At 39.9% G+C, this 23,876-nt stretch overlaps 2 protein-coding genes across 6 annotated transcripts in view; one reads left to right on the top strand and one right to left on the bottom strand.

The window, feature by feature from the left end:
• The window catches only part of HAUS1 (HAUS augmin like complex subunit 1), a 983,957-nt gene that overhangs the window by 706,437 nt on the left and 253,644 nt on the right, over positions 1 to 23,876 (top strand). The gene's annotated exons all lie outside the window — the stretch shown is intronic.
• EPG5 (ectopic P-granules 5 autophagy tethering factor) overlaps positions 1 to 23,876 on the bottom strand; it is a 131,476-nt gene that overhangs the window by 23,989 nt on the left and 83,611 nt on the right. For 3 of the 5 annotated variants that reach the window (XM_050767944.1, XM_050767947.1, XM_050767949.1), the window contains 8 exons: positions 18,392 to 18,534; positions 16,314 to 16,470; positions 12,846 to 13,040; positions 10,533 to 10,746; positions 8,372 to 8,520; positions 7,331 to 7,532; positions 6,685 to 6,757; positions 4,534 to 4,640 (listed from right to left, as the gene is read on the bottom strand). In XM_050767944.1, coding sequence (XP_050623901.1) covers positions 4,534 to 4,640; positions 6,685 to 6,757; positions 7,331 to 7,532; positions 8,372 to 8,520; positions 10,533 to 10,746; positions 12,846 to 13,040; positions 16,314 to 16,470; positions 18,392 to 18,534 — 1,240 coding nt within the window. The remainder of the gene's footprint in view (positions 1 to 4,533; positions 4,641 to 6,684; positions 6,758 to 7,330; positions 7,533 to 8,371; positions 8,521 to 10,532; positions 10,747 to 12,845; positions 13,041 to 16,313; positions 16,471 to 18,391; positions 18,535 to 23,876) is intronic. The other 2 variants (XM_050767946.1, XM_050767948.1) reach the window with 1 other exon arrangement.

Here is a 23,876-nt window from a genome sequence, read left to right as displayed (position 1 = left end):
CACTGAAGTAGAGAATAGAATGACGGTTACCAGAAGCTGTGGGGTGTCAGGGGGAAAGGGAGGGAATGAGGAGTTGCTGATCAAAAGGGCACAAAGTTTCAGAGGGCAGGAGGAATAGGTTTCAGGATCTATTGTACAGCAGGGTGACTCCCATCCACAACAATGCATTACATATTTCAAAATAAGAAGAGAACAAACTTCAAATGTCTCGTCATAAACAATGATAGGTAAGCAAGGTGATGGATACCTTAATTAGTTTGATTTAATCACGCCACACTGTAAATCACACTGTACCCCATCAATGTATATAATTATGATTTGTTAATCAAAGATAACATTAATAATAATTTTTTAATTTAAGAAACAGTGGAAATGTTCCAAATGACTAACACTTAATTAACCCTTGGTGCAATGAAACTAGCCTATTAACTGTCATTCATGTAAGTTATTCTAAAATAAATCTCACGCTTTTCTGAGACCTGGATTATTACTCAATATTATCCTCACAAGTATCAATTCCATTAATGTCTTCAAGGGCTAATGACTATATAATGGACATTTAGTCTAAAACAAGTGGTTTCAAACTTTCTGGTTCCACGCAAATGGAAAGCAGTCAAAGAAGAGCGAGCCACACACAGCAAAAACAAAAACCTGACGGTGTTTCTCAACACAAATCTTTTAAGAAATGGCCAACAAGGCTGTGTGCAGTGGCTCACGCTTGCAGTTCCAGCACTTTGGGAGGCCGAGGCAGGCAGATCACTTGAGGTCAGGAGTTCGAGACTAACCTGGCCAACATGGTGAAACTCTGTCTCTACCAAAAATACAAAAATTAGCCAGGTGTGATGGCAGGCGTCTGTAATCCCACCTACTCAGGAGGCTTAGGTGGAAGAATTGCTTGAACCAGGGAGGCAGAGGTTGCAGTGAGCCAAGATCACACCACTGCACTCCAATCTGGGTGACAGAGTGAGATTCCTTCTCAAAAAAAAAAAAAAAAAAAAAGCCAATGAGCATCAACACACTGTACCAGAAAACTCTCATTTCTAATATGCTTGTGCTCTCAATTCCACAACCCAGCATGAAACAGGAATGCATATTTTTAACAACCTTTAAGATAGAGGTTAACGATAGCGTTTGTTTAAATATGGATAAAAGACAGTTTTGTTTAGATAAAGTTGGGTAAGTATGTAGAAGATATCCAGGAGGATGTCTTAGGATAAGACTAAGCTGATAGTTCCAGTCAAGACACAAATTCTATGACGTCAGATAAATTCTTTCCATTTTCAGGTTCCCACTTTCCTCATCCATAGAAGGAGCTAGTGGATCAGATAATATCACTAAAAAGCTACAATACTTCTTCATCCTACCTTGCAAAGCTCTCCTGTTTCCTTTCTTTGAACCCAGCTACCAAGTCTTGATTCAAGTTTGTGTGCCCTCCTGTCCCTATGCCACTTTCTCATTTTATTTATATACACAGGCAAGAGAGCCTTGGGGTTCTTTCCCCTATACTAAGAAATTAAATACGGCCGGGTACGGTGGCTCACACCTGTAATCCCAGCACTCTGGGAGGCCAAGACAGGCGGATCACAAGGTCAGGAGTTCAAAACCAGCCTGACCAATATGGTGAAACCCCGTTTCTACTAAAAATACAAAAATTAGCTGGGCGTGGTGGCAGGCACCTGTAGTCCCAGCTACTCGGGAGGCTGAGGCAGGAGAATCGCCTGAACCCAGGAGGTGGAGGTTGCAGTGAGCCAAGATCCTGCCACTGCACTCCAGTCTGGGCAACAGAGCAAGACTCTGTCTCAAAAGAAAAAAAAAAAGAAATTAAATATATAGCCTTTATGACTATCATTTGGTGTTCAAATCTTTTTCTCAGTAATCAACATATTCTGGATGGTAAAAAGCAGCTAGAAGTCCGTCTTTCCAAAAAAAAAAAAAAAAAAGAGTACTACTAGGATTTCATGTGTTACTCACTGAACTACTATTTATCAAACACAAACTGAGAATATGGCATAATCCATTTTGTAGGGAGCAAAAAGAAGCAATGAATAACATTTGTTATTCTATGAAGAGTTTTCACCTCTTCAAGACAAGATCAGATACGTAAAAGATAAATCAGAAATACAAATAAGGTACAGCCAGACAAAATGAAATGAGCTATCCAGCCATGAAAAGGCATAAAGAGACTTCAATGCCTATTACTAAGTAAAAGAAGTTAATCTGAAATGCTATGATTCCAACCATAGGATATTCTAGAGAAGGTAACACTATGGAGATAGTAAAAGGATCAGGGGTTGAGGGGAGGGAAGGGATGAACAGGGAGAGCACAGAGAATTTTTAGGGCAGTGAAACTGCTCTGTATGATACTACAATGGTGGGCACATGTTATTTGTCATTTGTCAAAACCCACTGAATGTGTTCACCAAGAGAAAATGCTAACGTAAACCACGGACTTTAGTTGATAATGATGCCTTAATGTAGGTTCATCAATTATAACAAATGTATCACCCTGGTGTGGAATGTCCAGAGTGGGGAAGGTTTGTGCATGTGTCGGGGCAGAGGGTATAAAAGAATTCTTGTACTTTCCACTTAATTTTGCTGTAAACCTAAAACTGCTCTAAAAAATAAAGTCTGTTAAACAAAAAATAAAATCTATTATGGAAAAAAAACCAAAATTGGATGACATATGGTTAATTATGTATTAGCTCCTTTTTACACTGCTGATAAAGACATACCCGAGACTGGGTAATTTATAAAGAAAAAGAGGTTTAACAGACTCACAGTTCCACGTGGCTGGGGAGGCCTCACAATCACGGTGGAAGGCGAAAGGCACGTCTTACATGGCAGTAGGCAAAAGACAGAATGAGAACTAGGCGATAGGGGAAACCCCTTATCAAACCACCAGATCTCATGAAGCTCATTCCCCATCACGAGAACAGTATGAGGGAAACCGCCCCCATGATTCAACTATCTCCCACCGGCTCCCTCCCACAACACATGGGAATCATGGTAGCTACAATTCAAGATGACATTTGGGTGGTGACACGGCCAAACCATATCACTCTATAACTAAATGCCACACAAACACATGGCAGCCACAGAGGCACTAGGTACGCTCAGTGGAAGAAAACACCATGGGCCAGAAGCAAAGAGGAAGCCAGAGTGTTAAACAGATGTTGAAACCAGCCAACCAGGACTATTTGCCTGCTGAGTTTTAACAGCACAAGAGGACAGAACATGAGGTTTTCTAAGGACTATATTCTTACTGAAAGGGCAGAATGGGGCAAAAGAGGAAACTTCTCTGCCTTACCCTGGATTGTGAGTCAGGAGAGATAAAAAAGTTTACTCTGAGAATTGAGGCCGGTCTGCAAGTGAGTTTGCGGTTTAATTTCATGTAACTTGTAGCATGGGGAACCCCAAACCAAGAAGTTGAGCAGTTCCAACTGACAACAAATGTAAATCCTCTCTGGAGGCCTTACATACCCTCAGACTAGGCCTTATGAGATTCCCATCAGTCTCTCTAAATATGGGCTCACAATACAAAATTTAAAAATGCACAAGGACACAAGCCTCCAAGAACAAGAATCCAAAGGAAAATTAAACAGCAGCATAAGGCAATCCCCAACAGGAATTTCAGATAATAGAATTATTGTATATACATCATAAAGTAAGCCTGTTTAAACATTTTAAGGAAATAAAAAATAGAATTTTTAATGAAAGAAAAGATACTACCAAAAAGGATCAGGGTAGATTTGAAAAACAAACAAATAGATGTAGAAATGGAAAAAATAATCACTGAAATGAAAAATTCAATTGATATATTTTAAGCAGATGAAACACAGCTGGAGAGAGACTAAAGAACTGGAAGGAAGACCTCTAGAAATTACCCAGAATAAAGCAAAAAAAAAGACAGAAAATATGAAAAAGAGGTTAAGAGTTAGGGAGGACAGAAAGAAACTCAACATGCAGGATAGGCAATACTGGAAGAGAGAAAGACTGCAGATTTACCATAACTGAGAAACTCAGAGCAACCTAACAAAAAAAGGTAAGAAGTTACACACTTAAAGGCCGGGCGTGGTAGCTCATGCCTGTAATCCTAACACTTTGGGAGGAGAGGCGGGCAGATAGCCTGAGCTCAGGAGTTCGAGACCAGTCTGGGCAACATGGTGAAACCCCGTCTCTACTAAAAATACAAAAAAATTAGCCAGGTGTGGCAGCATGCACCTGTAGTCCCAGCTACTCGGGAGGCTGAGGCAGGAGAATTGCTTGAATCTGGGAGGCAGAGGCTGCAGTGAGCCCAGATCGCGCCACTGCACTCCAGCGTGGGCGACAGAGCGAGACTCCATCTCCAAAAGGAAAAAAAAAAAAAGAAGAAGAAGAGATTACACACTTAATACTAAATAATTGTATCAGTGACCTTTCTTCAGTCACAGCCTATTAAATAAAAATTCAGTAGAGAAAAGTAGAAAGAAAAGACTGACTGAATGACTTAGGGAAAAATGAAAACTAAGCAGAGACAGCCTGGCATCTTCCTACCTTTAAAACTCTCATGCAGTGAGTCAATACAGTCAGTGAACAGCTGCACAATGCTTGAGGCCACCACAGTGTCACTCTCTAGCCAGGGGTAATGGCGCTGTTGGCTGCTTTAAAGAAAAGAAACACACACTTAGGAATGCAACCATGATTAAATTACTGTAAGTGTCAGTGTCTGGGGCTGGCCTAAGTCCTGGAAGCCTGTCCATTATGTAGGCCTGACACACATTTAGAATACTTCAAAGGCTGTAAATACCTGCAGGCAAACTGTAGCTTGTAACACCGGCCATATAATTTTCTTTCCTCTCCTTCCTACCCCTTTATTCCAATGCAATTATATTTCTAAAATGTGCTATACAAATAACCCTTAAATTAACATCTTTTTACATCTAATTTAGACCCTTTGATATCTTGGTTATTACATTTCAAATGCCGTAGAAAAACACCCTAAGGCAGCTTCAACAGTTTTCTCTACTCAAAGCATTAAAAAAAAAAATCAAATTCACATAACAAAGAGACGGCCAAAAATTAACAAATAGAAAATGACAAAAGAAATTTTTTTTTTTTTTTTTAAGGAGGAGAGTGTCTCTGCCACCCAGGCTGGAGTGCAGTGGTGCAATCTCGTGTCACGGCAATCTTCACCTCCGGTGTTAAAGGAACTCTTCTGCATCAGCCTCCCGAGTAAGGGGTTGCAGGGGCCGACCACCATGCCCAGCTTTTTTTGTATTTTTAGTAGAGACAGGGTTTTACCATGTTGGCCACACTTGTCTCAAACTTCTGACCTCAAGTGATACACCTGCCTTGGCCTCCCAAAGTACTGAAATTACAGGCGTTAGCCACCACGCCTGGCCCAAAGAAATTCTTTATATGAAAATTTTAATTGGCCAGGCACAGTAGCTCCTGCCTATAATCCCAGCACTTTGGGAGGCAGAAGTGGGCAGATTGCTTAAGGTCAGGAGTTCAAGACCATCCTGGCCAACATAGCAAAACACTGTCTCTACTAAAAATACAAAAAAAAAAAAAAAAAAAATTAGCTGGGCATGGTAGCACACATTTGTAATCCCAGCTACTCAAGGGGCTGACGCAGGAGAATTGCTTGAACCTGGGAAGCACAGGTTGCACTGAGGCAAGATCACGTCACTGCACTCCAGCCTGAGCAACAGAGTGAGACTCCGTCTTTAAAAAAAAAAAAAAAAAAAATTATTTTCTGAATCTGGTCTAGAAAACTCAATATCCAAATAAGTTCCATTAATTCTTACTGGAAATAAACAAGCAGCCAACATTATGGTAAGCAGTCTATATATACACAGTCACTATAAAATCTTGAAGCTTGCAGATTATTCAGATAGCCCTCTAGCAAAAGCAAACATTCAGAACCTTTAACACTTTCCTTAAGTGGCTCGTAAAGCAACATGGGTTAATGCAAAGAGTCTAGAAACAGAAGTCTAAGACCTGAGCTCTAGTCCCAGCTTCGGCACTAACCAACCAGTTATGAGACTTGAGTATGACATTCATGTTCTCTGAGTCTCAGAATCAAGTTCAAGTTTTTGAAAATACCTCCTATAATGTGATGTTTACCACTGTCGTAATTTCTATAAAACCTTGACAAGTTCAACTAGCTTCTGCTTGTATACTTTCAGGGAAAAAAAAGACTCAGAAGGCAACTCACTGAATTTGGACAGCTGTCTACCTCTACGTATTGCAAATGCTTGTGAAATAATGCTTTAATTGCAGAGTTCCAGAATTAAAGGTAATTCCCACCCAATAATTTTATAGCCAACTTAGTTCCAAAACACAACTGATACAGTAGAGAAAAATCAGTCTCATAAAAATCTAAGAGAACCCTCAGGAGAACAGCATCTGTTTTTCTGAAATTAAACACTAAAGTTTGTTCAACCTCTTTATTGTGGAAAACTGGAAATGAATGCCCAGTTTTGTTCCAAAATTAATATCAAGATAATATCTCTGATGACCCAGACTAGCAATTCCATAAATAGAAAAGGTCTTAAGTTTTGAAAAGAAGCCTTTTCTAAATTTAAATATGGCCTTACACTAAAAAATTAAATCTGTGAACTCATCACTTCTACCGAATACCATTCAGAATTTTAAGTCTACAAATATCAAAGGAATTTGAATATCTGAAAACCTATTTACCTTTCATTGTCCTCTAAAACCAGGATCCATGGCTTAAAGAGCTGAATGATTACTGAATGTAGGCATTTCAGCACTAAAAAGTTTTAGAGACAAAAAAACAAACAAGGTCATCATTTGTCATTTGTCAATATCACTGCTCACATTATACAGAAAAATCTACCGCTTATTATCTATAGACTCATAAACCTATGTTAATATACAAACAACAGGCTTAGTATAACTAAGTATGTTTATGTTTTCATTGGCTACACTGGAATTTCTCCGAATTGAAGAATTTGTGTTACAATATAATATCATGGATAATTTTATAACATACTTTTAAAAAAGATAAATGTATAAATATTCAGAACCCTTTCCTTAGTAAAACAAATGACAGAAAAGGTAGGAAACTGAAACCTATCTCTTTGTATCCCACCCTGCAAAGGAAGGGCAGAGACAAGCCATAGCAAGCACCCTACATTCACTATGTAATGAATATATCCATTCATATATCATGACACATATATGACACATACATGGGCTCATGCCTGTTCTATATATTTCTACTTTTTCTCCTTGACACTCAATATAAACCTCTTAATGTGCCTATTTAAATCTCTTTTAATGGAAAGTCCAAACACCTAGCTCCACATTGCACTAAAAGTACCTGTTTTCCTGCTGGCAGTTGGGTCTTGGGCCAAACAGGCCATTTCCGAGTCAAACAGCCTTTTCACGAGGTAGCCCAAGAATGTCTTCACATCAGCCATATAAGGACTCCATTTTGAGAATAAACCAAAGCTTTTAAAGTCCATCTTGGATAACCGAAGCTTATAGAAAAAGTCTGAAAGCCACTGTATAGTCTCCATTACCTGGAAGAGACAACTAGTCAAAAAACGCTTACTAAATGTGTACTTTTAGTAAAGTGTTACGACACATTGTGATGAGAGTGTATGTAGTAGGTCTTTGACTTTATAAGAGAGTTGCAAAAATATAAAGCATATGAGAAATAAATCAATGGGTTTTTTTTTTTTTTTTTTTTTTGAGGTGGAGTCTCGCCCTGTCACCTAGACTGGAGTGCAGTGGCATGATCTTGGCTCAACACAACCTCTGCCTCCTGGGTTCAAGCGATTCTCCTGCCTCAGCCTCCTGACCATGCCCAGCTCATTTTTGTATTCTTTAGCAGAGACACGGTTTCACCATGTTTCTCAGGCTGGTCTTGAATCCTTGGCCTCAAGTGATCCGCCCACCTTGGCCTCCCAAAGTGCTGGGGTTACAGGCATGAGCCACCACACCCGGCCAACAATGGGTTTCAATCAAACCTTTTCTAAAGCAGTGGAACCATTATTTCAAATAAATTCTCATGCAAACCCATATCAAACAGAATGGATAAAACCGAGAACTCCATGGGACACCGCATCATAGAAACCCGAGCAGTGGTCTCAGGGTGGAGGCCAACGGGCTAGGGTGGGCAGGAAAGGTCTACAGGGGAGTGCCTGCCCTTGTCTCAGACACACGGGCAAGAATCAGACTCAGGGGAATGGAATGAGCCACCTGGACAAAGGGGACATGAGGGAAGCAAAGCACTTAACAAGAAAAACACATGGCTCTTAAAAATAACGCACAAAAGTTTTCCAACTGTTTAAAAAATAAATAGCAAGGGAAATAAAAAAGAAATGCACAAACACGTCAGAGACCAAAAGCTACACACCTGCTTGTCTGACAAGAGAGCATCGGAAGAGTTGGGAAGCACGGCGCCCTCGGCGGACGCTGCCCCCTGCTGGCAGCTGGGGGCGCAGCAGCCCAGGGCTCTCAGAGTCGCTTTCCAACACTCGGGGCTCAGCAGCTGCTCCGCGGAGCCTGCCAGCAGGGACAGGAAGAGCAAGTCAGCGGCTTTCCCAAAAGAAATGTTTTAACTTGTAACAAAGAATACGAGTACCTTACAAAGTAATAAAAATTAAACCAAAATCCAAAACAAACTCACAGGGGTATCTAGAGTGAGGAGGCCCAAGTAAAGAGAACCTAAGAGAAGAACTGGCTGCCCGCACATATGGTTTTCCTGGTTCCTGGTGACGCTGCTGGGAGTGAGCGCTGCTGAAGCTACACTCAGAGGGGTGGGAGACCTGACCCTCCGACCCTGGCTGGGGAATGGTGCCAGTGCCCCTCTCCTGGCTGGGGGACCACAGCTATCTATGAGTGTGACAGAAACAACAGTGACAGGACAATGGAGACTACGTGCTGAAGGCAACTCAGGGCCTGGGCTCTCCGGAAGGGGTCTCCTACCAGCCCCCAAATTCCCCAAAACCAAGACTCAGAGGCAGCATGGAAGAGCTGGGCAAGTCCAGCAGCCTGTATTCTGAACTAGTTCCAATTCTGGTACTTAATAATTTCGCATCCCACAGGACAGGAGTAATATCTCCTAAAGTACTTTCCATCCAGAGTGAACATGAGAATCAAGTAAGAGAACAGGTTCACAGAGCAGGTCTGAGGAGAATGATGGTGAGACCAGCTGCATTATGTCCAGTGTGAGGTACCTGGGGGACAGTGACCAGTCTGTGCCCAGTGGCCACTGGGGTCTGGATCTTAGGACAGCGCCCCGAAATTAAGCTAGCACTGTAGAAATCACACATGCCTAGAAGACGGCACTGACATCAGGGAAAACAATGGGCTCACCCAGAGGGAATGAATGCAGCAGAAGAGCAAAGGATGCTCCCAAGGCAACATCAACATGGTAGCCAGGGAGGAGAAAGAAACCAGGAGGCAGCAGCTCATGGCATCTGAGAGGTATCGTATTGGTATTCTTAAGTCTGAATTACTTATCTTGGGAAGAATAAATTTCCTGCTAAATTCAAGTCAATAGTGGTCTAGTATAAATGGTTTACAATCTCTTTAAAAGATTTCAGGGAAAAATCCACAACACACACTATATCAAACTTTAAAAGCTTAGAGCAAAAATTAGCTATGCACATATTCATTGAAATTTGTAGAAATGAATTTCCCTTCCAACATTCTCCACCCACCCTGCAACCTGCCTCTGTAGGAAACAATGAAAGCTTGAAGTGTTCTGAAAATGAGAGACTACACATTTCAGGGCCCTTTGGGTAACCCAATACACTGGATCATTAACTTATCCATCAAACAATTTCTATTATGTAACACAAAAATTTGGTATAAAGCAAAATTTCTTTTTCTACTACAAATATAAACGGTATGAAGTTTGCATGAAAAAAGTAAATACTATCTCATTTATCAAATTTTAATAAAATTACTGCCTAGTAAAACTCCAAAAATAAAAAAGCCTACCCTATTTATTTCTCCTCTAAGCTCTAAAACTGCCATGGAAAATTGTAAGAAGAGGACAACAGAAGTGGCAGGAATGTGGAGATTGTAATGCTGCTCTTTCCCTTGGTAAATATAAATAAAGTCTATCATTATATATGGATAAAATTAATTTGCCAAAAACAAGAGTAAAAAAATTAGAAAGGAAAAACTCCCAAAATGTCATAAGGCACAACCTGCCTGCTTTGCCAGATCTGTCATCTGCAGAGTAAGCTGGTCCTTCCCCACCCCACTTCAAGAAAGCTGAAAAGTCAAGGCAAAGAAGTAGTTACATGACTGTGGACTCCACCAAATTCTAGGTGCTGCCTTGCCCAAATTAGAGCCCATTCTCACCTTTAGAACAATAACTGGCCATATTTACAGTAACAATTTTTTGGGCCTTGTTCATCAAGCCCTTTAGATGACAATCAGTGATTCTAAACTCCTATACTGGTATTACTTTCATACCTTTGAATGACATCTGCAAAATGAAAAAATGTGATATTGAATATTCACTAAGATCTAGTTAGTTACAATTAAATGAAGACACTTACTTTGCATCAGCAGCCTGAGAATGTCACTGTACTGGTCAGGAAACTGGTAGAGAAGAAGATAAGTCCAGTGCTTACAGAAAAGATTAAATGGCATCAAAATATCCTCATCTGGTTCAAGGCCCCAGGCAGTAAGTGCCAAGTGAATGGACTCCAGAAGCCTGGTACGATCAGACAGAGGAGGTTTAGTGGTGCTTAACCATTGTTTAAGATCGAACTAAAAAGAAAAAGAAACAAAAAGTCATTTTATTTACACTAGAAAAATAGTTTAAGAGGAGAGAAATCTGTGTAAATTTAGTTTAAAGGCCAAAAATTACCCAGCATTTTATAAAAATTGAAACTAAAATGTATAAACAGGTACATAAAAGATTCAACCAGAGGAAGCTAATTGCAAAATAAATAAATAAATAATAAAAAAAGAAGTACATAAAAGAATACAAAAAGTTCATTAATTGAGCCAGGTGCAGTGGCTCACACCTATAATCCCAGCACTTTGGGAGGCCGAGGCAGGCAGATCACCTGATATCAGGAGATCAAGACCAGCCTGACCAACACGGAGAAACCTCGTCTCTACCAAAAATACAAAATTAGCCAGGCATGGTGGTGCATGCCTGTAATCCTGGCTATTCAGGAGGCTAAGACAGGAGAATTGCTTGAACCTGGGAAGCGGAGGTTGCAGTGAGCCGAGATCGCGCCATTGCACTCCAGCCTGGGCAACAAAAGCAGAACTCCGTCTCAAAAAAAAAAAAAAAAAAAGAGTAGTTCACTAATTGGTGCCATTATGCATCTATTTCTATGTTACTATCTAGAATCTCAGAGGCAGTTTTCTTAGCTCTGTGTGCTTTTCTTGCAATTTAAAAATCTTACTGATGATTCATTATTGGCTTATAATTTTATACTGTTCCTCAGAGACTCATATATTTCTGTCTTATAATAAGTTTCCTCTCCAAGACCTGGATCAGAACTTTGTAGCTCTCCTTCACTGGTGACAATGCCACAAATGAGCAGCCACTTTATGAAACTGTCTCAATTTAACAGCCTTGTTTCTGGGTCTGCATCAGTTACCTGTCTCAGTTAATAAAATTCAGACTGTTGATATTCCCTTCCCAAATCCCAAACTATAACACATGTTCTCCTCCATTATAGGCTGAGATCAATCTCTAGGCCCTAAAATTGTCAAGGTTTTTTGTCTTTTTTTTTTCACAACAGATCTCACTCCATCACCCAGGCTGGAGTGCAGTGGTGCAGTCACCGCTCACTGCAGCCTCAACCTCCAGGGCATAAGCAATTCTCCCACCTCAGCCTCCCAAGTAGCTGGGAGTACCACTAGCTTGGTTTTTTGTTGTTTTTTTTTTTTTTTTTTTTTTGTAGAGACAGGGTCTCTGTTTTGGCAAGACTGGTCTCAAACTCCTACACTCAAGCAATCTTCATGCCTTGGCCTCCCAAAGTGCTGGGATTACACACATGAGCCACCGTACCTGAGCAAAACTGCCAAGGTTTTGTTGATTCATAGATGTAAGAGAAATACAAGTGGAGGTAAAGTAGTTAAGACTCTGAAATTCTCAACTGGTTAAGTAAACTCATTACCTAGGTCTAAAAGTTAATATTCTAATGTTATATATTAATATGAAATCTAATAATATTAACAGAGTTAATATTCAGAATGAGATCAAAGGCAATTTGCTTAGATCCAGCTTATTCTAAATATGAGACTAATAAAACTTTTGTCAAACACAATTTAGGCATAAATTCAAGATAAATTTTAAAAAAGGATATACTAAACTAATATGAATATTTTCAAAACTATATTAAGTTTTAAAAAGGGATGGGAATTAGGTCCTCTTTACACTAAGTGGAATAAGACTACCCTATACAACAGGGGTCCCCAAGCCCCACCTCCTGTCAGATGAGCCATGGCATTAGATCCTCATAGAAGCACGAACTCTATTGTGACCTGTGCATGTGAAGGATATAGGTTGCACGCTCCATCTAATGCCTGATGATCTGAGGTGGAACCGTTTCATCCCAAAACCACCCCCACTACTCCAGTCCCTGGAAAAACTGTACTCCATAAAACAGGTCCCTGGTGCCAAAAAGGTTGGAGACCACTGCTATACAACACAACCAACGCTCCACCCCGCTAAGAAGCAGCTGTGGGGTCAGACTGCTTGAAGCTTATGCAAACTGTGAAAAAGGCCTCTCAGCCTCTGCTGTACCTGGAAATAAAACTTCAGAGGTCCTTTTATTTCTGTGGAGTAGGAAGCGACAATCATTGCTATGTTTCAACAATATGGTGAGGATGGAATTACATCTTACCTTGGTTAGCAGCATGAAAATCATATCACTGTTGTCCTCACTTAGAAACTTGACCACTTTCTCATACAGCTGTATGAACTCTGCGGGCGCAGCATTGGGAGTAAAGAAAGGAGACAGCAGGGAGCAGAGCCTGCTGTTCTTCAGAATGGTCTCAAGTACTTTTCTGCACTCTGATTTAGTGCCACTGATAAACACCTTGGAAAAATAAAAAGGAAAAATGTCACCAGATTCTTCCCTTACAACCTTTATTTAAGCAAGCAAATTTTTAAGGGGCACCAAATAAGGTGAATTGAATTTTTTTCTAAATGAAAGTCTGAAACAATCAAAAGACAGCTAAAATCAACATAGATAAGCCTATTGCTTCCAATGTCGGTAATATTAGAAATTCTGAAGAATCCATAAATCTGATTTGGACAAGCCACATATAGAAAATGCTGAGTTAGGGCGGGTGCAGTGGCTCATGCCTGTAATCCCAACACTTTGGGAGGCTGAGGCGGGTGGATCACCTGAGGGCAGGAGCTCCAGACCAGCCTGACCAACACAGTGAAACCCCATCTCTACTAAAACTACAAAAATTAGCCAGGTGTGGTGGTGGGCACCTGTAATCCCAGCTACTTGGGGGGCTGAGGCAGGAGAATTGCTTGAACCCGGGAGGTGGTGGTTGCAGTGAGCTGACATCGTGCCATCACACTCCAGCCTGGGCGACTCCAGAGCCAGACTCCATCTCAATAAAAAATAAAATAAAATAAATAAAATAAAATAAAATAAAATAGGCCGGGCGCGGTGGCTCAAGCCTGTAATCCCAGCATTTTGGGAGGCCGAGACGGGCGGATCATGAGGTCAGGAGATCGAGACCATCCTGGCTAACACGGTGAAACCCCATCTCTACTAAAAATACAAAAAACTAGCCGGGCGCGGTGGCGGGCGCCTGTAGTCCCAGCTACTCGGGAGGCTGAGGCAGGAGAATGGCGTAAACCCGGGAGGCGGAGCTTGCAGTGAGCTGAGATCCGGCCACTGCACTCCAGCCTGGGCGCAAAGCGAGACTCCGTCTCAAAAAAAAAAAACAAATAAAAATAAAAAATAAAAATAAATAAAATAAAATGAGTTAACCGTACTACAAGATTTTTAAGAGATTAAAATATTGCGGTACTTTGAATCCACAAACGTGCAATGTCCCCAACGTGGTGCTGCATTACGTCAGGAAAACAAAACTTCCAGGTTATAGATTTTAGTGAGAGGTGTATTTAATACCTCTCAAAAACCAACTTTCATAATAATATATAATCAAGATGACATCAACTTGTTTTAACTTGGTTCTAATATTAAAAAGTACTAGAATATAAGCAAAAATTGAAACAATTTCACCGGCAGGAAGGCTTTCATATGGTTGACCAAAGGCAAAAATAATAAAAGAACAAGACTGATAGGCTCGAATATATTAAAATTTTAACTTCTATAAGATAAAAAATAATCATAAAATTAAAGAAAAAAATGATAAACTAAAAAAATGTATTTATAACACATTCCAGATGCCAGGTTAATAGTGTGAGGAGCTCTTTCAAAGCAATCAAAAAACAAGAAACTCCAACGGAAAATCTACAAAGGACCATAATCAGCAATTCACAAAAGTATATATAAATGGCCAATAAACATATGAAAAGGCATATAACTTAACAAGTACTTAAAGAAGAACAAATTAAAATAATAATGAAATACCACTCCCTTATCAGATTAGCAAAACTTAAAAAGAAGGAGAATTCCTAATGTTGGTTATGGTACGAAGAATAACAAACTCAAACAGTGCAATGATAGCATAAATAGGTGCAAACTTCACAGGGAAGGCAGTGTAACTATATCAAGTATGATGTAAAACGTCAAATATACAATGTGTATCAAATTCCTTTGACACAGCAATCATACTTCTAAGAAATTATCCTAAAGAAAATAGTCTGACAAGTTCACAAAGACATACGAGAATATTTACCTCAGTCTTATTGTAGCAAAGCAATCTACCTAAATATCCAACCATCAAACACTAGCTCAACACACTGTAATAAATCTGTATCAAGGAACACTACAGACATGCAACGTCATGATATAAGTCTGTATTTATTAACATGAAATACTGTCTAAAAGATGTGTTTAAATGAAAAAAGAGGTTACAAAATAGCATAAGCCCATTTTAAGTGCCTATCTATATCTATATATCTCTATATATGTAGAAATGAAATATCATGTTTACAAATAGAAACACATATACAAGACAAACTATAATGAAATGTTAACTATGTAATCAGTATCTCCAGGTAGTTAGGATTATAAGAAATTTTTCTTCTTCATACTTTCTATACTGTCTGCATTGCTTATAATAAGCACACATTAATTTTTTTTTCTTGAGATGGAGTTTTGCTGTTGCCCAGGCTGGAGTGCAACAGCATGATCTTGGCTCACTGCAACCTCCGCCTCCCGAGTTCAAGAGATTCTCCTGCCTCAGTCTCCTAAGTAGCTGGGATTATAGGCATGCACCACCACACCCAGTTAATTTTGTATTTTTAGTAGAGGCAGGGTTTCTCCATGTTGGTCAGGCTGGTCTCGAACTCCCAACCTCAGGTGATCTGCCTGCCTCGGCCTCCCAAAGTGCTGGGATTACAAGTGTGAGCCACTGTGCCTGGCCAGCACACATTAATTTTATGATCAGGATAAAAAACTTCCTACAAAAAAATCGATGATAATACCTGTTCAGCATTACGTCCTTACAAACATCCAATAAATAAGTACTCATTCAGTTGAATTTGGGTGACAGTACATGGTTAATTAGTGTTTATATATTTCAAACAAGAGATTTTCCTTTCTTTTATGAAACATTTCATAAATCTGCATGATTACCCTTGCCCTTGTTAAATATCCATCTATGTAACTGTAAGCCAAATAAATAAATAAACAAATAAATGTTGACCAAGGCTAGCAACCGGGACACAGCAGTGGGGAGGTGGGGCAAGCACTGAGTGTTGTCAGAAGCCCTGGGATTCAGTCTCAGCTCCACACTCACCAACTGAATTCTTTAGGCCAGTCACTTAATCTTCTAGAACCTAGTTTTCTCATCTTTAAGATGGGAATCTCAATCACACAGATTCCCCATGAGGATGAAATAAACAAACTGGAAAGTATTTTTATAAACAATGAAGAGCTTTAGTAATGTTATTGTTAAGAACACCAAAGATACATGACAAATTCTGATGTCTCCCTAGACTTTCAAATACGAATAATTTAATCTCCCTTGTATGAGAAGCAAAATTCTATACCAACAGTTCTAATCATATCTTGAGAAGCCTACAACTCCAAGAGGCTTCTGACTTGGGTAAGACTCTGAACCTGTAATGTAAGTCTGAAGTCAATGCTGACTATCTCTAATGAAGACACTGCAGAGACTCATTATCTGATCAAGGCAAAAGGTACAAATAGCCTTACCTGTCCCAAGATCTCAATGCATGAAGTAAAGAACTGCCTTGTTGGGGGATGACGCTGCGTCTCATCGCTGACATAATCCACAATAGTAAAGAAAAGGCTAATGCCAACTTTCTGAATCCCAGGTGTAGGCTGCAACTTGTAGGCATTCACTAAGGCCCTGTGGGAAAATGTGGGTAAGACTGCGGCCTACAGTAAAAGATTCCATACTCACAAGGCCTTCTTTGATACCCTACATTTCTCAGGCAATATTCTTAAGAATCCTCAGAGCACCCACGAAAACGTCACTTTAAAAATCATGATTTCATGGAGTAAATATATTATCTTCTAATTTTATTGACAACCGATTTTTTTTTTCTTTTTCTTTTTCTTTTTTTTTCTTTTTTTTTTTTTTGGAGACAGAGTCCCATTCTGTCGCCCAGGCTGGAATGCAGTGGCGTGATCATGGCTCACTGCAACCTCTGCCTCCTGGGTTTGAGTGATTCTCCTGCGTAGCTGGGATCACAGGCACACACCACCACACCTGGCTAATTTTTGTATTTTTATTTTCTTTTATTTATTTTTTTATTATTTATTTATTTTCTTTCTTTATTTATTTTCGACGGAGTCTCACTCTGTCACCCAGGCTGGAGTGCAACGGCACAATCTCAGCTCACTGCAACATCCACTTCCTGGGTTCGAGCAATTCTAATACCTCAGCCTCCCAAGGAGCTGGGATTACAGGAACCCGCCATCATGCCCGGCTAATTTTTTTGTATTTTTGTAGAGATGGGGTTTCGCCATGTTGGCCAGGCTAGTCTTGAACTCCTGACCTCAAGTGATCTGCCTGCCTCAGCCTCCCAAAGTGCTGGGATTACAGGCATGAGCGACTGCACCCGGCCAATTTTTGTATTTTTAGTAGAGACGGGGTTTCACCATGTTGGCCAGGCTTGTGTCAAACTCCTGACCTCAAGTGATCCGCCCGCTTTGGCCTCCCAAAGTGCTGGGATTACAGGCATGAGCCACTGCATCTGGCCAATTTCCAATACTTAGTAATGATTTCATATTCTCCTAGGGAAAAAAAATCAGCTATAAGGACTAATTAACATTCTCATCCTTATTAAAAATGTTCATAGTTTGCATGTAATTCATAATTTGTTATTTAACTTTTTATACAATCTTTATATAATTTTTTTGAACACAAAACCCTGACTTCTCTACATTTTAAAATCCAAAACACTGACTAAAGTTGAGATAAAGATTTCTGTATAGAATAAGATCCTAGAATAAAGATATCCCTTCCAATTCTCACACCTTTTTGTGTCCCTTTCCCAGTAAAAGAAACATCAACTTCTTGTTTGCCTGGTCTCCTTCTCCTTCCCAGGTGCCCCAGCCCAACACACAAAAGGACTCAATGCTCCCCTCCATACACCATCCTACTCTACTGAGGGGATCAGCTGCTGGAATGAGAATGTGGAGTCAGTCACCTTAAAGTAAGGGCAGAGTCAAGCCCACCTCCCAAGTCATGTCGTGGTGGCTTTGGAAAGAAAGAGGACAGTAAGAGTAAGCCACAACGAAAGGCAAAAGAAAACCACAATGGTCAAATGCAAGTTCACAACCACACTTGAGAGCCCTGATTCCCCTAAATAATTGTGCTATGAACTTTGTTCAGTCATCTGAGTTGACAATGATAAGTTCCTGGGTAAATGTGACTTTGATATAAAACATAAGCACTAAATCTCTCCTCAACTTAATTTCAATGCACTGTATCATGTCACAATTCAGGGGTCAGCAAATTTTTTCTATATAGGGCCAGATAGTTAATATTTTCTGCTTTATATCTCTGTTACAACCACTCAATCCTGCTGTTGCAGCATAAAAGCCATAGAAATTATAAATAAATGGGAATGGCTGTGTTCCAATAAAACTTTATTTATAAAAATAAGTAGCAGGCCAGATTTAATTCAAAGGCCATAGTTTGCTGATGTCCGTACTAAATTAATCTGTGGGTGCTACAGGGGTGGTGGTGGTATAGTAGCATGTATGATTACTATTCATGATAACAAAACAGTATTTCAAATTATAATGCCCATAAAACTTACGTGATCAAGTTTTCTGCATGTACAGCAGCTTCCACAATATTAAGTGATGGTGGTTTAGCAGCTTCTGCTTGCAACTGCTTCACTTCTTTCCGTAAAACATGAAGCTGTTGGCTTATGGCTTCATTCTTATGCATGCCTTCAAACTAACAAAAATTAAAGTTATCAAAAGACATTTCCCCCCCATGTTTCTAGAATAGCTATTTTATTACAAACACAATAGGCATATGACAAAGAGAATAGTATTACAACTAATATTATAATTTAACTTAAAACTCTCAGTTGAACTTCAAGGTGATCGAAAAACTTTGTCAAAACACTGTTCAAGAATCTCAGGTTTTCAAGGCTGGGCACAGTGGCTCATGCCTGTAAAGAATCTCAGGTTTTCCATGAAGACTCAAGCTTAAATTAAATAGAATTAGTGTCTTATAAAAATACCAAAATTTGTATCTCTTTATATGACGGCCTTATAAACTGATAAGATCTTGAATTAATTTATCAATAGTTCAAAGCCTTCTGTAGGATACTATTTCACTTATGTTTCAACCCCTGAAGTCCTCATCAAAAACAGACTGCATGTCTTCTACCACTGAGGCTTTCCTTGAAGCACAGGAAGCCCTCCTCTGCTGATCATGGCTCCCCAGCCATAGCCCTTCTGTGTGCTCTCAATCCAACACACAAAACACAACTCCAAACATTCGGGCTGCATACACATGTGTGCCTAGCATTAAAAAAAGATGACACAGATGCTGCTCACAAATGTCATTTGGAAAGGAAGAAAATATAATCATAAAACAAACAACAAAATAAGATAATATATGGGGAAACGCCCAAACCAACTGCATGCCAAGGAAAGAGCAATTGGCTAATTCCTAAATTCATCAATTAGGTTCCTAGAAGCTGGTCTTTTATGAAATTTTTATTGGTTTTCAGTAAAGGTGTGAAAAGGAGAATTTATTGAGCTGAATTTTTTTCAACTCAAAAGACTATCCTTTTTTAAGATTAGCCTTTCTTATTTGAGAAGCCATCAACAAACCCTTTCTCTGACTGATAGTGACATACATAACTGGTTTGTTTATGCAACTTTAACGTCATTTTTTGGATGTGGATAGAGGCAGAAGAAAAGAGAAGACATCCTGGGCCCAGATCGCAACACACACACAGAACTGACATGACAGCTGTGGGGGATGTGGGACAGAGAGACAGGAAGGAGGAGCCCGGCCAGGGTTGCAGGGTGCAGTAAACTCAGACTGGGGAGCTGAGAGAGCCCTCTTAGGGAGGCTTTGAAATGCAGGCCAGGGGCCAGGCGCAGTGGCTCACGCCTGTAATCCCAGCACTTTGGGAGGCCGAGGCGGGCGGATCACAAGGTCAGGAAATCGAGACCACAGTGAAACCCCATCTCTACTAAAATTACAAAAAATTAACCGGGCGCTGTGGTGGGCGCCTGTAGTCCCAGCTACTCAGGAGGCTGAGGCAGGAGAATGGCGTGAACCCGGGAGGCGGAGCTTGCAGTGAGCCAAGATTGTGCCACTGTACTCCAGCCTGGGGGACAGACTGAGACTCCGTCTCAAAAAAAAAAAAAAAAAAAAAAAAAAAAGAAATGCAGGCCAGGAAGTCTGGACTTACTGAAGAGACCAGAACATTTAGAAGGCAAGACTTCCATTAAGAAGGCAAGAGTTCCAAATTCTACATTCTTCCCCAATCACATGGGGGAGCAGTAGGGTCTACATTTTTCCTTTACATGCACCTGCCCAAACCCAGTCTTCAGCCATTGCTGCAATGATTAAACGTATCCTTTATAAATAATGTAAATACTTAATTCACAAACTTATTACCTGAGGCTCTTAGGTCACTTATGAGGCCCAGGGTTATTATCATAAATTCTGTATAAAAGTTCCTGAAGAGCAGCTGGGCATGGTTGTTCACGCCTGTAATCCCAGCACTTTGGGAGGCCGAAACAGGTGGATCACTTGAGGTCAGGAGTTTGAGACAAGCCTGGCCAACATGGTGAAACCCCGTCTCTACTAAAAATACAAAAATTAGCTGGGTGTGGTGGCAGGCACCTGTAATCCTAACTACTCAGGAGGCTGCAGCAGGAGAATTGCTTGAATCTAGGAGGCAGAGGTTCCAGTGAGCTGACATCACGCCACTGCACTCCAGGGCGACAGCGTGGGACTCCGTCTCAAAAAAAAAAAAAAAAAAAAAAAGTTCCTGAAGGGCAATGGTCCTTCCTATTTGTTTTACTTACCCAGAACCCCAGCACAGCATAAATCTGACAATACACTAAGCACCTACTTTTTATGACTGTGACAATAGTAACTTCCTTGTGTAAAACTCACCAATGTTGTATTAAAAATCTTTACAAAACTTCTTCTTTCCTTACTCTTTATACGAAAATTAATTCAAGATGGATTACAGACTTAAACATCAGACCTAAAACCATAAAAACCCTAGAAGAAAACCTAGGTAATACCATTCAGGACATAGGCATGGGCAACGACTTCATGTCCAAAACACCACAAGCAATGGCAACAAAAGCCAAAATTGACAAATGGGATCTAATTAAACTAAAGAGCTTCTGCACAGCAAAAGAAACTACCATCAGAGTGAACAGGCAACCTATAGAATGGGAGAAAATTTTTGCAATCTACTCATCTGACAAAGGGCTAATATACAGAACCTACAAAGAACTCAAACAAATTTACAAGAAAAAAACAACCCCATCAAAATGTGGGCAAAGGATATGAACAGACACTTCTCAAAAGAAGACATTCCTACAGTCAACAGACACATGAAAAAATGCTCATCATCACTCGCCATCAGAGAAATGCAAATCAAAACCACAATGAGATATCATCTCACAACAGTTAGAATGGCAATATTAAAAAATCAGGAAACAACAGGTGCTGAAGAGGAGTGGAGAAATAGGAACACTTTTACACTGTTGGTGGGACTGTAAACTAGTTCAACCATTGTGGAAAACAGTGTGGCGATTCCTCAAGGATCTAGAACTAGAAATACCATTTGACCCAGCCATCCCATTACTGGGGATATACCCAAAGGATTATAAGTCATGCTGCTATAAAGACACATGCACACGTATGCTTACTGCGGCACTATTCACAATAGCAAAGACTTGGAATCAACCCAAATGTCCATCAGTGACAGACTGGATTAAGAAAATGTGGCACATATATACCATGGAATACTATGCAGCCATAAAAAAGGATGAGTTCGTGTCCTTTGTAGGGACATGGATGCAGCTGGAAACCATCATTCTCAGCAAACTATCATAAGAACAGAAAACCAAACACCACATGTTCTCACTCATAGGTGGGAATTGAACGATGAGATCACTTGGACACAGGAAGGGGAACATCACACACCAGGTCCTATTGTGGGGAGGAGGTAAGGGGGAGGGATAGCATTAGGAGATATACCTAATGTAAATGATGAGTTAATGGGTGCAGCACACTAACATGGCACATTGTATACATATGTAACAAACCTGCACATTGTGCACATGGACCCTAGAACTTAATAAAAAAAAAGAGAGGAAAAAAAAAGCAAGAAAAAAAAAGCTCTATGACATCAAAATGCATGAAAGTGAATACTCAAGAACATATAATGCTAACAATAATTTTTACTATTGGAGAAATGAAAGATTAAAAAAGAAATTACTTGCATTTAGCTAGATAATAAATCAATACAGGTATCTGAATTAAATTTGAAATATTTCAAATAACAGACCCATGTTTAATATCCTAAAATGTAAGTAGGACTATCTGCAGTCAGCCTTTTTGTTCAATACGTCACCAATACAGTTAGACTGGGACTACGCGTGTCACAGAATCCCCTGGTTGGCCTGGACAGAAAGCAGCCAAACAGGAAAAGAGAGAATCTGAGATGAGAAGGGAAGACACAGAATGAAGGGAGGTGCAAAGGAAAAGGATCCAAAGTCCACTTGGTTGGAAAAATGCAGAGACAGGACTAAACCTACTTTGTTACCCAAACTTTACAATTGCCATTCCATGTTGTAGAAACTACTAAAATAAAACCAGCTGGTTTAGGAAAGTTTAGACTCTCTCACAAAAAAAAAAAAAAAAAAAAAAAAAAAAAATCCCCAAATTATTATTTTCTAGTCTACTTACTTTTGTTTATTGTTCCCACTACTGTTGAAAGTTTTCTTTTTTCACTGCAGTGAAGGTGAGAGCAATGGAATGACTATCAGTTCATAATTACAAGAAGTCGTAGACAATAGAACAAAGTAGCATGGTAGAAGCCCCTCCACTTGAGTCATTTTAAGTGGACACAGAAATTTAAAAGTTTCCTTGTCTAAATTTAAAAGTTGGACAAAGCATGTCCTTCAGTCAGTTTTTACAATAATGTGGGGCCCTCAGTGGGTCTTTTCCATCATTCATTTCTAGGAATGACCGAATTTTTCACATGATAATAAATCAATCCTGGGGCCAGCAAGCATACCCACAATACAAAAGTACATCAAAAGGAACCCAGTTATAAATCACCCCATTTCCCCAAGGAACATCAACGAATTGGTAGAGGCTACTACTGGGAAGAGAGAACACAGAAAGAAGCACGTTTCACTTCTCATAAAATATATTTGCCTCTGTATACCCAAAACAAGCTATACATAGCTCAAACGCTTGCAGATAGCTGGAAATTTCCAGGACATTCTTTCCCAGAAAAATTCTATTAAGGAATAAAATATTTTCATGATATAATTTGAACTCTTAATAAAGGAGTCATTAAAAATTATATTTAAAATCTGAAGTCATTTCCCATAAAGCTAATTTTTAAAAACTGATCTAATCTAGAATGTTAAGATCACAAATTCTCTAATCACTGAAAAAAGAAGGCAATACTATTATATAGACTCAGAGAGAAAATGAAATGGTACCTATGTTCATTTACGTGAGATTTAACTGTCATGATCAGCTTACTCAGAATCACACTGCAAGTATGAAACAGCTGAAGCAAAATGACCTGGCAATACTGAATGGGAAAAGTAGGGGTCTTGAATTTAGACACATGCAGGCTTGAATCCTGATGGAGCTACTCACTAGCTATGTGACTTTGGCAGGTCTCACAGTGTCTCTGAACCTGTTTCTCTGAACTCATTCTCATTCTATGAAGATTAAGTTGGATAAGCTAAGTACAGTGCCTCACGTCTGTAATCCCAGCACTTTGGGAGGCCAAGGTGGGCAGATCACTTGAGGTCAGGAGGTCAAGACCAGCCTGGTCAACATGGTAAAAGTCTATCTCTACTAAAAATACAAAAATTAGCTGGGCATGGTGGTGTGCCCCTGTAGTCCCAGCTACTCGGAGAGAATCACTTGAACCTGGCAGGTAGAGGTTGCAGTGAGCCAAGACGGCACCCCTGCACTCCAGCCTGGGCGACAGAGTGAGACTTTACCTAAAAAAAAAAAAAAGATTAAGTTGGATAATAAAAGCAAAACACCTAGCATAA

This window comes from Macaca thibetana, chromosome 18, assembly GCF_024542745.1.
Source record: "Macaca thibetana thibetana isolate TM-01 chromosome 18, ASM2454274v1, whole genome shotgun sequence".
Classification (NCBI taxonomy): Eukaryota; Metazoa; Chordata; class Mammalia; order Primates; family Cercopithecidae; genus Macaca; species Macaca thibetana.
The sequence above is the reverse complement of the archived record's forward strand: the minus strand, read 5'-3'. Positions and strand labels throughout refer to the sequence as shown.